The 17,394-nt window shown below is 42.7% G+C and overlaps 1 protein-coding gene across 2 annotated transcripts in view; it reads right to left on the bottom strand.

The window, feature by feature from the left end:
- Nucleotides 1-14,811, bottom strand: part of Fam120c (family with sequence similarity 120C) — a 153,656-nt gene extending 138,845 nt beyond the window's left edge. Inside the window, exons 1-2 of one of the 2 annotated variants that reach the window (XM_021222890.2) lie at nt 13,771-14,811; nt 6,599-13,446 (exon numbers count right to left, since the gene is read on the bottom strand). In XM_021222890.2, coding sequence (XP_021078549.1) covers nt 13,231-13,446; nt 13,771-14,454 — 900 coding nt within the window. In that variant the 5' untranslated portion in view covers nt 14,455-14,811 and the 3' untranslated portion in view covers nt 6,599-13,230. Of the gene's footprint in view, nt 1-6,598; nt 13,447-13,770 lie in introns of those variants that run through there. The other variant, XM_013125118.3, reaches the window with a different exon arrangement.
- Between the last annotated feature and the right edge of the window lie 2,583 nt (nt 14,812-17,394).

Genomic DNA, 17,394 nt, shown 5'->3' with positions numbered 1-17,394 from the left:
ACAAATGACATTGCATGAAATTAAAGTTTCTGAACAAGAGTAAGGAGTCAGTCTACAGAATAGGAGGTGATCTTTGCAGCCATACATTTTGAGAGCAAAAGTAACATTTTAAGTTTCATTATTGTGACTAAGAGGTCCATGACACCAAAATGCCTCTAACCTAGAAGCCCCTTTGCCCAACAGACAGATATTTCCTGAAATGCTGGAGGCTACTGTTTATAAGAGATAACAAGGCACATTTTCACTCTCCTAAACAAGTTGTTTGACAAACTACACTGGATGTGCTTGATCACATGTGCATAGGAGGCACATGGGCAGGAAAAATGGCAAGATGCATGCTTACCTCTGATTAGATGTAGGCAGGAGGTCCACAGGTAGGACGTACATCAGGATATATGCTTGCCCCTGATTGGACCTGATGGGAAATACGCCAGCCTTATGGGACTGCCTTTTTGATACTCTGTCAGGTATGTGACTGACCAGCATTTCCGCCAGGGTCCATCAACCTGGCAAGTATTTTATTAAAGCTTGCATCAAATATGTCTTAAAATTGGGGTAGTGGTCTCATTCTCACCCTGTGGAATTAACATTTTCTAGAGGCCCCAGCAAGATACAGAGCATTCACTCATATTCTAAAGCAGGACCTTCACTCTGGAGCTGAGCGTCCACTTTAGAAAGCATGTACCTTAAGATGTTCCAAGGCTCCGAGGATCCCTTTGGTTTATAGATTATCAGGGTTAACTACCATGTTGAGAAAAACAGCAACCATCTACAGAGGCCTACTAGTGAGTCATAGTCTGGTTCTGCTTTGTTTGATCCTGATCTGGGACCAGGGACTAGGGTCCAGGGAAAAAAGCAAGATGTCACCCACCTGCCTGGTTCTGGTTGGTTGGAATATTTTGTCTGTCTGTTTTACTTTTGTGAACGAGTGTGTTTTCTGGTGTGTTCCTAAGTTCTGTTGCAAACATGGAGCTGAGGCAGAATTGGGTGAAATTCGGTTGAATGTATGAGTGCATGGTAGCCACAGCGTGCTTTGTCTCAGACTGCTCTTGAGTATGCCAGCTTTATGTGTTAGGCGTTTCTTGGCAATATTTCTGCTGTCTCTGCTGCCCCCAGCCAGCAGCCATCACTATTACCATAAATGATTTTATGGCTTGGGCACAGAATCTCTGATTTCTCTGGTCACTGGATTCAGGTTAGCAGGAATTCCGATGTCTTTTGGAAACAGTAACATTAAAATTGTTTTATCCTGCTCTATATTATTGGAAAGCTGGCTCTAGAGTTGGGTTATGGCCCTCCTTTCTCTAGACCCAAGCATATTTAAAAGTTTCATCTATGTTCTATGTCAGGAAGCCAATTGACAGAGACAGGGAGAAGAGAGCAAAGAAGAAGAGCCAAAAAATTAAGCTTGGTTTATGTGAGCATTCTGTACCTTAAGATTTATACTTTATTTTATTGGGTATGGCTAAGAATCTGTTAAGTCTGTGAAAAAAGTTAAATACCACAGGTTTGATAGTTAAAGATCTATGTATAGGTAATCATAATGGAACCATTTGGCATGACACAATTTTAGGACATAAGTAACAAGTGGCTTGCCACCATCTATATGTAGACACATGGTTCTCAGCCATTTTTGCTATGGTTAGAGAAGACGGATGTTATATGACTTCACCACCATTTTGATTAAAGGTGACCACATGGTCTGACCCAACCCCGGAGGCAACAACAGGTCTCCAAGATATTTTGGATTAGAATGAATAATTCCTGTCCTGCAAACAATGTTTACGAAAGGACTTTAAAACAATGCTCGTTTAAGATATTAAAGCTACACCTCTATGCATTCATATACAAGAACGTACCTTGTGCTGGCAGCCAAACTTTGTAATGTAAGAGTCAGCCAGATGGTATTGGATTTAAAGATATGAAGGGATCATGGAGAACAGCTGATTCTTGCTAGTGTGCGACAGGCTAGAATTCCTAGAGAGACCAGTTGCAATGGAAGACCCTAGCAGTTTTGGAAATGCTGGTGCCATGTGGTAACCACTGAAAACACCAGCCACAGTGAATTGGAACAGGTTGGGACCTAGAAGGCAGGCTGTGTATGCTGCTGCTGAGAGTGGGGCAGAGAGGTGACCCAAGCCCTTTGCAGAAGCCCAAAGCAGTGTGAATGGATCCCAGATATTAAGCATTGAATTGTTTGCACCGTTGGAGCTTGGTTTTGCTTTACGCAAATTGTGGTTGTGCCCTGTATCTTCCCTCTTGAAGTAAAATTTTAAAAGGTACTTTATTTTTTGGTATTTCAGGAACACATAGTTAAGAGATGCTAAGTTTCCTAAGAGGAATTTTACAGAAAATTTAAATTAAAATGGATATTTTTAAGGAACAGCTTTTGAATTTAACTTTAAACAATGTTTTATATTATTAACATCTGATCTTAAATAAATACACAAACAAAGGCTAACGAGTTAGGGCCGTAACTATGAGCACCAAACAATAAAAACTGAGATATTCCTATGTTATGGTACAACAATACCCTTTGTGGGTCAAAAGGTCTTTTCACAGGTGTAGTCTAGGACCATCAAATCTTTTCATTGCAATTCATAAGTGGCAAAACTGCAGTTGTAAAATAGCATCACAAATCATTTCATGATTGGAACTGTGGTGAAGGGTCACAGCATTAGGAAGGTTGAGAGTCACTGGCTTAGAGAATGCTTCTCCTTACCTAAGGTCTAAGGTCTAAGGTCTATTCAGGCTTAAGAATATGTCTATCCTGATGCCTGGGAATCCAGCATGGGACTGATCAAGACCCCCTGAATGTGGGTGTCAGTAAGGAGGCCTAGGCAATCTGTTGAGCCTTGGGTAGTAGATCAGTATTTATCCCGGGTATACAAATGGACTTTGGACTCCCATCCAACAATGTGAGATGCACTCTCACCCTGAACTCTTGGGGGAGGGTCTAGGCCCTGCCCTGGATGAAATGACAGACTATGGACACCCCTATGGAGGGTCTCACCCTCCCTGGGGAAATGAGGGGGATATTGGGGGGTTGTGGGAGGGCACAGGAGGAGGGGAGGGAAACGCAGAGGGACCTGGAATTGACATGTGAAGCAACCTTGTTTCTAATTTAAATTTAAAAATAAAAAATTATATAAAAAAGAATATGTCTATCCTCCGTGTCTTTAATAACTTTGTTAAGCTTTAGCTATTTTTGATAAACTGAGTCATATAAGAAACTGCTATATTCTATAATGGTATCCTATAAAAGGACCAGGAAAGTAAAGTTGCCAGTCTCCTATGGAGATTTAATTCGTAAGTTAAGTTTTATTTTGATAGTAAAAAAGACTTTCAATTCAGAAATCATTATTTCTTAAGGCTTAAACTTAAAAGGGATAAAGCTACAAACCGTAATGTTATAAAGACTACTAACTTATTGCAAACTGTTAAAGATAATTAAGATATTATCTTAATGGTCAGTTACCTCATAAATGATCAAATTCAATTTAATATGCCCAGAACTATACTTACAGTCATACTAAATACTAATGTAATTACAGAAATAAGCATTATTTAGCCTCTTGGTTATGTTTGCAAGGTTAAGTTTAAAACAAGTAACTAAAAAAAGCAAAAGTTTATTTAGCTCAGATATACTTAATAGTCCTCACACTGATCAGAGATCTGCTCAATTTAAAATGTTTAATGGAGGGGCTGGAGAGATGGCTTATTGGTTAAGAGCACTAGTTGTTCTTCCAAAGGTCCTGTGGGTTCCATTCCCAGCACCCACATGACAGTTCACAACTGCCCTTCCAGTTTCAGCGGATCTGACACCTTTACACAGACATACACACAGGCAAAACACGAATACACATGAAATACAAAATTTTTTTAAATGTTTAATGGAAAAAGCTTATTATGACAGAAACACCAGGTCCTAGCAGTGACCCCCAAGGTCTCCAAGAGAATGATGGGGCACAATTGCTAGTATTCAGGCATCTGTACTGGCCTGTCCTTGGGGTTCTGACAGGATATATCCTCAGCTGCAACCACTAAGAGCACCACCTGTGCATATTTCCTTTTAAAAGGGCCCTGCCTACCTCCTATCCTTCTCTCTCTTCCCCACTTTCCTTTCTCCTCTCCTGTTGCCCCTGCCTCTGGAGGCTGGTGTCACCCCTTCCCATTCCCCTTTTTATGATTCCTTTCCCCAATTTAAACAAAACCCTGCTTGAACCCTGTTGCACGGTGTCTTTCTTGCACACAATTTTCTTAAATTACAACAGTGATGATTCCACCTGGATTGTGGTAACGTTAACCACTGGGTTAATGCCTCACGCAAAGCCAGGACCTGCCCAAATTGTAGACAAGCAGGACAATGGAGAGAAGGTCGGTTCCCCAAGTTCTTCCACAGGAAAAGCTCTCAGGTCTCCTGGGCCTGGTGGACAAAGACTGGCTGCCCTGGTACCTCTGCCACAAAACCAAAGAGACCAAAGGAGTCTTGGATGAACATCTAGGGAATGGATAAATCTCTTGTCATTTTAACGGATACCTAAGCCATTTGGATTATACTTCCTGCTATAATTGATCCTTCTCAGATCTGATGGTATAGGCTAGACTAACTATAGCTTTGTCAACCTGGCAGAGGCACACAACCAGCTCCTTCCCCCAAGGCTGCAGCCATCTTGTTAGGCCATGTCATATATAAAACTCAAGCCTTCCTTTTTAGATCTATATATCTCTTGTTTAAAAAAAAGGCAGACAGGTTTGCTTTGCTAACAGGCTTCATATAAAAGGATAATACTTTTCACATGTAACTTTTTACTATTATTTACTATTCCTTTATTTTGCAATGACAGTTCCCAGTAATAACTACTCATGTCTCTGGTAAATGATTAGATAGAAAGAAAAAGGTTTGAAGTCTATGCAAGTTCTGAGGGTCAACGAAAATGTTCTAAGGTGTACAAATGTCCAAGGATGTGAAAGCTTAAGTAACTTCTGACTTAGGGTGTGCAAATGCAAGTTGTAAAGGTGTAAGTTATTTAAGGCATGTGAAAAACTAGAAATGTTTCAGACTTCTCCCCTTCTATGCTGGGATTTCCTACAGACACAGGTTAGCTGGTTTCTTCTACAATGTGGGTTTCAGTATAGATTACAAACATTGGTAAATGCTAATACATCTAAAACTTTTTATCTTTCTTGTAAACTAAAATTCATGTAACCTTCAGGAAATCAAGAGAGTTCTAAGACTTGGATCCACCTCTCACAGGTCAAAGAGACTCCAGGTAAGTACAACCTAAGTTCCCCATTTGCCTATTGCTGTTGGTGGGATCTCTTTTTCCTGGTCTTGGGACTCCTCCTCTCCCCCAATTTCAAGGATGACAGGACTAAAAGTTCCAAATATAAGATTTTCTTTTAAGATCCTAAATTTTAACTTCTGCCCATAGTTTATATGCATCGGTCCCTTGGCTGACAGACCCCATCCTAGGCATCAATTATGGACTGCAGACTCCTGAGCTGAGTTGCTGAAAGCTGATGTGAACTAGCCCAGCTGATGTGATTGTGCCCTGTCTCTTCAGCTGGCTTGGCAATCCAGATGCTTCTGATGCTTTCTTTATTCATCTCTTATTCCTCTCCCATGCTTCTGACTGGTATTTCAGCATCCGTGGGCCCTGACAACGACAACCTGGTTGCAGCCGGAAGTAGTTATAGAAGAGAGTATGTTGGCCCTTATCCTCAACATGTTGGAATGTTAGCTTAAAAATAACTCCCTGGCATAGGGGGAAAATGGCTATCTATGTCAACTGGCATATCAGGAAAGGTACCCATTAAAATCAGATAGGCCCAGATCCATCAACAGGTAGATTCATTAGCTGAAACAGTTCTACATTATAAGGCACTCAGCTTGCTCTATGTAAAACAGAGGTTACTGTATACCTTTTAAAGAAAATTGTTTCTATCCAAACCATTAATTACAGATAATCTGGCTGTACTCAAAGAAACATTGCAAAAAGGGGGATCTGAGATGAAATAAATGGCTGGTCCCCACTCTCACTGCCAGGCACCTCCTAGATAATAACTGATGTCAGCCATTACAGGGTCTTTGGCCCTTCAGCTAATTACTGCTGGCTCTTGCATCATTAATGCCTTAACTAGATGATAATTCCTATCTGGGTATCATTAAGTTGATGGTTATTAGATCCCATTATAAACAGGTACCTGTCATAGAGTCAAGGATTTGACTCAGAACTAAAGTCTAGGCAGGAATGTGAGAGCCAAAGTTATATTTTAAGTTTTAACTACTATGCCTAAGAGATCCATAAAACAAAATGCCTCTAACCTGCAAGTCCCTTACTAAAGGACAGATACTGAAATGCTGGAGGCTATTGTTTTGGGGAGATAACAAGTCACATGGGCAGGAAATACGACAGGATGTAGACTTGCCCCTGATTGGATGTAGGCAGGAGGTACATAGGAAGGAATTATGCCATTATATATGTTTGCCCCTGATTGGACCTGATGGGAAATATATGGGATTGCCGGTTTAAGCCTCTGCCAGGTGTGACTCATCAGCATTTTCTGGGAAACCTGGAATGGACATGGGCAGAGACCATCAACCTGGCCAGTATTTAATTGAAGCTTGCTTCAAATATGTCTTAAAATTGTGGTAGTGGGCTTATTCTTGCCCAGTGGTATTAATAACATCTGATAGGGGATTGAACCAATAGTATATTATAAAAAAAACAAAAATTACACATCAAACCCCTCCCCAAATTATCCAACCAATAAGCAGGAAAACAAGTAGACAATTCTCAAAAGAAGTACAAATGACCAAGAAATACAGGGGGAAATACTTAGCTGTCATGAAAATGAAAACCAAAACTACAATGATACTGCATCTCACTCCATTCAAAATGGCAATCAAACAAAACAAAAAATAAACGATGTGAGTAAGGATACAAAGCTGGGCATGGTGTCGCATGTCTTTAATCCAGCACTCTAAGGCATAGAGGTGGGTGCATCTCTGCGAGTTCAAGGCCAGCCTATTCTACATATTGAGTTACAGGTCAGTCAAGGCTAAATAGTGAGATCCTCTCTCAAAAATCAAAAGAAAACAAAAATGCAACTTGGTCCACTATCATCACTAGGGAACTTTGTAGAAATATATAATTTGGGCAGGAATGGTGGTGCATGTCTTTAATCCCAGCATTCAGCAAGTGGGTAAGGATGCAAGGGGGAGGGGAAGAGGAAGCCTAGGCTGGGCACATAACTCAGTAGAGCATTTGCGTAGCATACACAAGGCCTTCAGTTTGATCCCCATCCAGCACTGAGTAAATTGATACGTTTTGATTTCCAGTATGGGGAGGCAGGGGCACAGTGAGTTCAGACCAGGTGGGGCTATATATCAAGACCCTGTCTTAAAAAAAATGAAGGGGGAGAAGTGTTGAAGGATATCCTTGGCTACATAATATGAGGTCAACCTGAACTACAAAAGGAAACACTATCTCAAAACACACACACACACACACACACACACACACACACAATGAACCATTGTATACTTCTAGCAGGAATGTAAGTTAGCCCAGTCATTGTTGAAATTAGTATGGAAGATCATCAATTAACTTAAAATAGAACTACTATATGATCCAGCTGTATCATTTCTGGGCACTCCTAAGTAATCTAAGTCAGCATACTATAGAGACACTTGTACATCCATGTTTATTATAGCTGTATTAAAGAAGCCAAGATATGCTATGATCTTAAATGTTCACCAATAAATGGATGAATAAAAACATGGTAAGTGTGTGTGTGTATGTGTGTGTGTTTGTGTGTCAGTGTCATTTGCAAGAAAAAGTTTGCAACATGAGATCATGTAAGGTAAAACAAGCCACTCAAAAAGACAAACATGTTTCCTATCACATATGAATATATATTTTACATATAGGTATGTGTGAGACGTGAAGTAGAAAGGGAAATGTGGAGGAGGAAGAGGACTGACAGGAAACAAGGGGGACAAAAGAAAGTCATGGTCAAAAAAAAGAAGGTAATGGTCAAGAAAAAAGAAAATCAAGTATCACATGTTTTCTTGCATATGTAGGATCAAAATTTTTAAAATATATGACATGAAAGCAACATATGTATCTGAACATATAAAAATTAATGACATGAAAACAATATTACTTGGGAAAAGGAAGGGCAACAGCAGGGAAATCAAAGAGGATAATGATGGGGATGAAGATGAGCAAATTATAATGCACACACATGAACATATTGCAATGAAACCCGTTGCACATGTTAACTAAAAAATTCATTCAGAGCTGTCAGGATAGTGCAGCAGGTAAAGGTCCTTGCAGTCAAGTCTAACATCCTGAGTTCCACTCCTGGAACCCACACAATGGAGAGAACGGTTTCTCACAAGCTGACCTCTGACAGCCACACATGAACCATAGCACACTTGTGCCCATACATACACATGCATACAATATGCAGGCACTCTCACACTAACACACTAAGAAATAAAGGTTTTTTAAAAGTGTTTTTAAAAGTGGCAATAGAAGGCCAAGGAGATAGCTCAGCAGGTTACTGTACTTGCCAAGTTTGATGACCTGAATTCAATCCCCAAGGAGGCACATCGTAGAAGAGAATTGATTTGTCCTCTGATCGACACATTCACATTGTGGTACACACATAACCCACCCACTTTGTATGCACGCACATACATCCAACCCCCTCCAACTCCTCATCAAATAAAAAACAACTTTAAGTGGCAGCAAATAAGGAATGAGAATAGTATCTTTTTTTCAAGAAGAATAATGGAAAGCAAAAAAAGGAGATAAGGATAATGGCTTAAAGGAAACGAGTAAGTCTGATTTATATTGTAATGATTATGAGACTAGGAACATACCTCAAGGAAAATGTGCTCATCTACATGTGTGAGGTTTCAGGTTCCATCTGTAGCAACACACACACACCCCTATTTGTGCACAGAAAGGGATTGCTACTTCTGAATTCCTAAACATCACTGTGTGACTCACTTGGCAATTAACTACCACATTTGTCTTGTATTGGCAGGACTGTGGATTTCAGCATCACTGGCACAAATGCAATGCTTAACAATTCTTACTGGTTCCCTGTATTTAGCCAATAAAAGTATACAATCTTACACAAAAAGATACTCAAAAAGGAAATGTCATGGGATTCTGCATAAAGACTAAGCAATAGAGATCTAACAATTTTTATAGCTCACTTACCAGAGCTCACCTCTTCCCCCAAAAGAAAATTACTGGACCTGTGTTTTGGTTCGGTGGTACAGTTTGTACGAGCCATGCAGAGGTGCTAGCTAAATTCACAGCACCAAAATATGTTTGCTTTGGTTTGGCTTTGACAATGGGGAGTGAAACCAGGTCTTCCTTGTTCAACACTGAGCTATATTATATCCCCAACCTCCATTTTGCCTCTTTGCATTTAGGTTATTTAACTGTAAAATGGTGAAGATAAAGAGCATCTTGCAAATCTGTAAGGATTAAACAAAACACTGTGTTTAAAAGCATTTGATACCCAACTTGGTGTTCAAGAAGTGACAGTGATTACTCTCATGATCATTTCCCATCTAGAAGAACCGTGGACTTTTCAGGGTCTGGATGACAGGATTAGTAATCTTTCAGGAGGCACATCAGCCATTTCCTTCCTGAGGGAGGGAAGCACAAACGGCACCTGCACACAGTCAGATTTCTCATTGTCTGGTTATTTGTGTACCACCAACATGAGTGCTGACACAATCAAACCTTTGCCTTTTCCATCAACCCACTCAGCCTCCTTCTAAGACAGCGGTGAAGCAGAGGGCTTTATGTGCTGGTTATTTTTATGCACATATACAATAAATAAAGTTTCCATTCCCCTGCATCATACCACATCATCTCCCAAGTCACAGTCTAAACCTACTTTATGTTGCTCTATTTCTGAGACCCTTTGGAGGAGAATGGGTCAGGAACTTGGGGGCTACTAACTTTTCTTGCTACTGGTTGTATACACTTACAAAGGTATACTGAGCAAATAATTATGACAAACCAAATTACAAACATCATGTCAACAATAGGCACCAAAATTTTTATGAAGTCCGAATTTGTATAAAGCTAAACAGACAACCCAGCACTTTAGCAAGTATTTAATTCTGCCATTTCTATATGCTGTATTAAAATGAAAATGAGAGTAAAAATAAAGGCTTATTTTGACTTCTAAACTAAAGAAAACCAAGGCACAATAGAGATCCAGTTTTTGTTCTGAAGCACTAATATTCAAACAAAAGAAATGCTCCATATGCAAATCACCCATGTGAAAAATTGCCACCTTCAAGACAGAGTGCAGCTCTGAAAAGGCAATGAACAGTTATTGACCCATACTCTTTCATGTCTGCACCACAAGCCAAGGAATTCTTCACCAAGCCAACGACAAAAAAAAGTTGCTGATCACAGCCAAAAGATCTAAGCGTATCCACACTATTCACACAATTCTGGAGTCAGGCTTAAGTCAGTTTTCACTTATAGCCACAGTATACACATTTTTGCTTGTGTGTCTGTGCTCACAGAATCCAGAATAAAGTGTCAGATCCCCAGAGCTGGAGTTAGAGTTGTAAGCTGCCCATTATGAGTGCTGGGAACTGAACTCAGGTCCTCTATAAGGAGTACACGCTCTTCACTTTTGTTTTTTGAGATGTGTATCACTATGCAGCTCAGAAATGTCTCAGGCTCCCTGAATACTGGGATGAGGTATGTGTGCCATCATACCTACCCACAGTAAACACTTTTGAAAAGTCACCCCTACAATCTCTTCTCTTAGGATCTATCCAAGCCATCATTTTTTTTCTGTACTGCTGGGTTATATACTTACAGATGGTGTCCCACTATATTGGCAGGTTAAACTCAAACTCCAAGATTCAAGCCATCCTCCTGCCTCAGCCTCCTGAATAGCTGAAATCATGCAGGCAGGCATACATGACTGCTCATGACCACTGCTGAGAGTTTTAAAAAGTGAGACTCCACCAAGTGTGATGGTGCACTCTTGTGATTCCAGCACTTGAGAGGTAGAGGCAGAACAATTAGGAAGAATTCAAGATCAGCCTTGGATATACATCAAATTCAAGGATAGCCTGGAATACATGGGAATTTGTCTAAAAACAACCTGTGGTAAATATGACAAAATACACTTACAGTTGGTTCTCAAAGTTTTTGACTGGTGGAGATTATAAATAAACCACAAACCTACATACAGTGTTCCTCTTCCCTGCCAACCATCAATCAAAACCTATTCAGCAAGTAGCATTTGTAAATATGATAATAAATAGTTACCTACTCAGAGCTCACAAACAAGCTGCTTTAGGTCTCCATACCCTTGTCCACTATCAGTGGATGGTTTGTTTGGGCTAAGGCATGCCAAGATAAAAGCAAGCTGAAATGAAAAGGATCCAATGAATGGGTAAAAAAAGCAGTATTTTTTATTTCAACCTCTTCATGGCCAATCTGTAAAGGTACTCCCAAATTTCCTCACCCACTAAGAAATTACCATGTCCCTTGCAGATAGGCTACATTTTTTCATCATGTGCAATTAGCACAGAATATCTGGATTTTGTTTTCAGTCTTTACTAAACCCTGACCTTTTGGAGAGCCTTAATTGTGAATTTTCTGCAAGCAGCACAGTACTTACTAACCAGCAAGTACTCACTAAAGGAATCAACACATATGGATAAACCGAACCTGCTTTTATCCAGGTGCCAGTGAGGTGTTTCTTTCAGTGTGGAAATACCCTAACCATGGTGCCTCTTTAGAAAGATTCATCCCTGAACACCTTTGTTAAGAACACAAGCTGTTCAATCAGACTACATGGACATAAATCCCAGAATCCAGCTCTATCACTAATTACTAGGTTACTGGCGTAAAGCTCCTAGTCCGCCGAGCTCCCCCACTTGGAAAACGAGGGTAATACTGCTTCATGAGTTACTGTAAAGATCCAATGAGACAATTTTTTAAAGCACCTAAGGGCTGCAGGTGTAGTCCAACAGCAAAGCATGTCCCCAGCACAATCCCCACTCCCCTCAAAAAAAAAGAAAGGAAAAACCCTGCCCCACTAACATAGCCATCACTTGTGCTAGCAGTCAAGTTGCCAGCAATAGCAAGATACAAAAAAAATGGGGTTAAAAAATTCCTTAAAGTCTGGGTGGTGCCATTAAAAACAATCTGGAAGGAATTACTGTAAATGAATCTGCTTTGAAATGTTCAGTCAAGAGAACAGGCAAGTGGGGTTTTGTTACAGTTATATTTTAAGTTAGCTCTTGATTAGATTTTTTTTTTTGCATGCAGTGTTAGATTGAAGCAAGGGCCTCCTGGTTAGTAATGACACTCTATCACTGAGCTCTGCCCCCAGCCCATTACTGGCTTTTCAAATTAAAGAGGCGACAATCTATGAAGCCTAGGCACAGATTTGATGGTGAGCTCTACACGTCTAGCATCATAGGATTCTAGTCACATTCTATAACCACTGCAAACTTCTCTATGTAGCAGATCTTTCCATCTCTAGTTCCTCCTTACTCCACCAGCTGCCACCTGTTTAATTTCCGAATCCCCAAGCCCTCAATCCTGAGAGGACATCCCCCAAAAACTCTGGTTGGGAAATAGATTTGCAGTTTCTTGCCACCTAACCCTGTGCTGCTTTTCTGCTTCTTCTTCCTGCCCACCTCCTTACTTCCCAAGCCTTGCTATTCTCTACACGTAGGAACTTGAAACCTCAGAGTATGGGAAAGCAACAGTGTAATGGCAGCGGTGCCAAGAACCGGGGATGCTGCCAAGCTTTTCCTCAAGCTCCATACGCAGTGACCCAACTTACTCACAGACTGGACTTACATTTTAAGCCCACGGGGCCTCACACACTTGGCATTTCTTTTTGCTTCTGCTCAATCTCTTTAACTATTTAAAAACAACATCCTCCAAAAACCGTGAAGCATTCAAATCTAGCCAGTTCTCACGGACTTGGTTAAGGTCTGGCATCTTCAGGAAGTTTCCCTGGTTCATTTTAGCCCACAGATAACACCCCACCCACCTAGCCAAACATGTACTGTACTTACTGTCTGTACCAGAAAGCATAGTCACCATGCATTTACACCATGAAATAAATGTTCCATATGTGATCTTCCAAAGGCAGGAACAGTGTCTCATCATGGTTTTGAAAGCCCCCAGTCTTTGAAACCCCCTACTCAGCCTGTTCATCTTCCTGAACAGTGACTGAATCAGTGAATTGTTTGGGATAAGGTACGCCAAGATAAAAAGCATGCTGAAATGAAAATGATTTAATGGATGGGGAAAAAAAAGGCATCGGGTCAAATGGGAGAAAATATAGAAGGTGTTCGACGAACATCCGTTTTATTTGCCATGAGGTTGAAAAGAGATATACGGGAGGTAATGTCAACTGGAAAATGAAGAAAAACATATTTCAGTTTGAGGGAGATGACAGCAAGAGAAACATGAGCAATTGTGAGTCAATTCTAAAACCAACAGGTAGGCCATTTGCGTAAGTAAAAGTAGAGGGGGTTACTAGGATGGTATGGATAGAGATACAGTCATGTAGGTAAGTGAATTGGTAGGAGGCCATGTGAAGGGGGCACAGGTGGATAAAATGGTCGCCATTAGGTTAGCTGATTAGGTGAGTGGCGGAAGTCAGTAAATGGTTAGGTGTTTAGTCTGGAAGGAACAGGTGTGGGGCATTTCATTTAAAATCTGACCCCTCCCTCACCTTGACCCGGAAGCGGATGAGTGCTAGCCTCACGCAGTGGCTCAGGCAGGCAGGTGGCAGGAACCAGGCCCGCGGTGGAGGGGTGCCCTTGTTGCCCACGTGTCCCACGATCAGTTGCGCAGTCTGCCGCTCCGCCTGGCACCGACGGCCCCATTCGGCCAGTCGGTCTTTCCCCAGGCCCCCAGGGAACATGACCACCAGCTCCAGGCCGTCGCCGCCCGGATAGGCACAAGCCTGGCACAGCGCTGACAAGTAGCCCAGCATGGCATTCCACTGGCCGCCACAAACCCAATCCGTCTGGTAGCCACCATAGAGCCGCGGCAGCGCCGAGCCCGCGTCTACCAATACCCGAGCCCCCGGTAGCGGAGGGGGCGGCGGCGGGTGCAGCCCAGGCGGCGCTTGGCCGTGATGGTGGAAATGGTGAGCAGGGTGATGGTGCCGAGTCGGCCCCGCGCCCCCGGAGTAAGCGCCAAAGGCAGCGGGCGGGAGCGGCGGCGGCAGAGGAGCAGAGCCCCTGGTGATGCGTGGAGCCCCGGGCGCTAGGGCTGCTGGCGGCAGCTGGCGGTGCAGGTGCTGCTGCTGCTGCTGGCGCGAGACGGTGCGCGCGAGTTTCAGGAGGTCCACAGGCACCACAGCCCCGGGACAGCGCTTCTCCAGGAACTCTTGGAAGCCCTGGACGCCCATGCTTCCTCCGTGGGCAGAAGAAACAGCGGCTGCGCAAGCGGGCTAGTCGGCGATCCCCGCGCGAAGCTGGAGGCGGGCGCGTGCGCACTCCGCGGGGGGTAGGGGTGAGGGGGGGCGGGGAAAGGGTTCACGACGGGAGGGGCGAGGGAACGTGGGCGGGGAGGGGAGGAGACCACAGACTGGGTGCGGGTGGAGAGCAGAGGTGAGGCTGACCAGACTCAGAAGAGGCTGGGAAGATAAAAGCGACGACAATTCGTAGTCACTTCTCTTTTTTCCGTTCCCCTCCGCTGCTCTTCTTCACTGCTTCAAAGGGGGTGAAGCTTCTGCCTTCCACCTCCGGGAGCCATGTTGCCTCGTCTTCTCTGTGATACTCGTTTTCTAGCTGGGGGAGGGGAATCGGGGCGGGGCGAGGCGGATGGGCATCCTGGGAGTTGTAGTCTTTTCCTGGATGGCCTCAGGGTGCAGTCGAAGCACCGGAGGACCACCCACGTCAGGCCTTGATATGCACAACGTCAGAAGAAGCGGGACATGAAAATAGGATTTGTACCAGATCCCCTAGTATCCAACCGAGTTGCCTCGGGAAATTATACCGCCATTCCCAGGGAAAGAAGTGGAGGTGATGCATCATGGGAAAGGAATTTGGCTAAAGTGAGCTAAAGTTCCCTGAGAGGGAGGATTTTCCCTTCCACAGAAAAGAGGATATGCATAACTCTAAATGAATGGACAAGAACACACTTGAAACATAACAGCCATTACCATTTCTATATTAATCCACTTGTTTTTGGCTACTGTCATTCTTTGAAGAGTTGTCCCCCTTAGGAATGGTAAAACATTTACCTAAGACAATGCACAGACAAAATGAAATTGCCTATAATTTTTCCCTCAGCATCTCTGGTTAGGGAGATAAAACACCCACACAAATTCAACTACTACGTGGACCTTACTGGTCCTTACTTAGTTATGCCAGATGGTTAGGAGATTTGCTTTCGAACCTACTGAATTTGCCCAGGTGGGAGCAATTCAAAAGAGCTGCAAGGCTCTAATTTGATCACAATCTTTTGAAAAATATGTTTTCAGCATACTTCTCCAGTGAAATTCATGTAGTGTCTGTCTTCTGTCAAGCATTTAGGGACCCCTCCTTCAGCCAGAATACAGCAGAAAATCAGATCTGCCGTCAAAAATAGTCATATCTGCAATTTACTGAAAGGTGATCGACAGAACCCAGAAGTGATGATGATGACTGATGTCAGACGCAAGCAGGTTACAAATTCTCTAAAGGGATTTGTCATAGGAGTAGTGGCTGCAGAATGGCCAGGATGGTGAAGCAAAGTGAAAGGACGGGCAGTAACTTGAAGGGCAGAAAGATGGAGAGGATGGAGGTTCTTAGTAAAATGTGCTTGCTAGATAGTCTACCCAGAATCCCTTTTCTAGGAATTGGCCTTCTCATTGTTAAATTGATAAGATTAGAGTAAAACCTGTCTTAGGCATGGTGGTATGTTCCTGAAATCCCAGTACTGAGGAGGTTGAAACAGGACAGTCGCCTTAATCTCCAGGTCAGCTGAGGCTACCTAGTGATTTCCAGGAACCAAGGAAGTAAACAAATGCCATCATGTTCACATATTATAACACCATATTCTAACTGGATGTGGTGTCTTACAACCGTAAACCTAACATTTGGAAGGAGGATTGCCACAACTTTGAAGCTAGTGTTTTCCAGGTCACAGATGAAACAAAACAAATACCAAAAAAAAAAAAGCCCAACAACAAAAATTAGATGATAAACCATTAAAGGCGGTGGTGGCGCACGCCTTTAATCCCAGCACTCGGGAGGCAGAGGCAGGCGGATCTCTGTGAGTTCGAGGCCGGGCTGGACCGACAGCCTCCAAAACAATAGAGAGAAACCCTGTCTCATAAAAACCAAAAAAAAAATGTTAGCCACAAATCAGAAATCAGATAGCGTTAGAGGTAAGCTATATTAATCTACTTTCAAAGTATCCTTTCTGGGCTGGTGAGACGACTCTCTGGTTAAAATGCTTGCTTTGCAAGCACAAGGAGGTGAGTCCACAGAGACTGTATCAAAATGCCAAACTCAGCACAGTGCATTTGTAATCCCAGTGCTGGGTAAGTAGAGGCAGGTGGATTCCTAGGACTCAGTGGTCAAGCAGCCTAGTCTAATTGATAAGTTTCAGAACAGCAAGAGAGTCAATCTCAAAAACTGAGGTGGAGGACTCCTAAGGAGTAATATCCAAATTTTGCCTTCTGGGTTTCCCAGGTACACATATGAATGCACACACACACACACACACACACACACACACACACACACACACACACACACACACACGTGCACCTGTACTCATATACACAAAGTATCCTTTCCTTTATTTTCAGCTAAAACTTTATGATAAAAACTGAAAATTCACAGAGGTATTCCTCTTCCCCGTTTTTTACCCTTTTAACACTTTGTGAACTTGAGCTATGTCTAAAATTTGTACCTTCCCATCTTAAGTGATGATCTTAAACAGCGTACCTGGGTCTCTGCTCCTTTACCAAGCATGTCCACAAATACTGCCCACACTAAAGTGCTTTCCCATTTGACTCTATAGGCTCCCTAAAACCTCATTCCTTTGTTCAAAGAAGCCAGTGCTTTGGGATAAACTCCCATGTGTGGGGAAACGTGTCCCCTGTGTGAATGAGTAATGACACTAGTACAGTCATGTGAAGGACCCCAATGCCTCAGACCCATAGGAATGATGCTGATGGGGGGTAGCCTGAGACTGCTACCCTACAGAGATTAGCTAATGGGCCTCCTCGTTGTTGCTGCTGGGTCTCCATCAGAGTGCAAGGCCCACCCAATCCCAGCTTTTCAGTACGTGCCCTGTCATTTCTTCATTCTCCATTGGTGCAGTCAGGTCAGTCCCAAAGCCATGCTGCTTTAAG

Source organism: Mesocricetus auratus, unplaced genomic scaffold, assembly GCF_017639785.1.
Source record: "Mesocricetus auratus isolate SY011 unplaced genomic scaffold, BCM_Maur_2.0 Super-Scaffold_100003, whole genome shotgun sequence".
In the NCBI taxonomy this organism is placed as follows: domain Eukaryota; kingdom Metazoa; phylum Chordata; class Mammalia; order Rodentia; family Cricetidae; genus Mesocricetus; species Mesocricetus auratus.
This window is presented reverse-complemented; position numbering and strand designations above follow the sequence as displayed.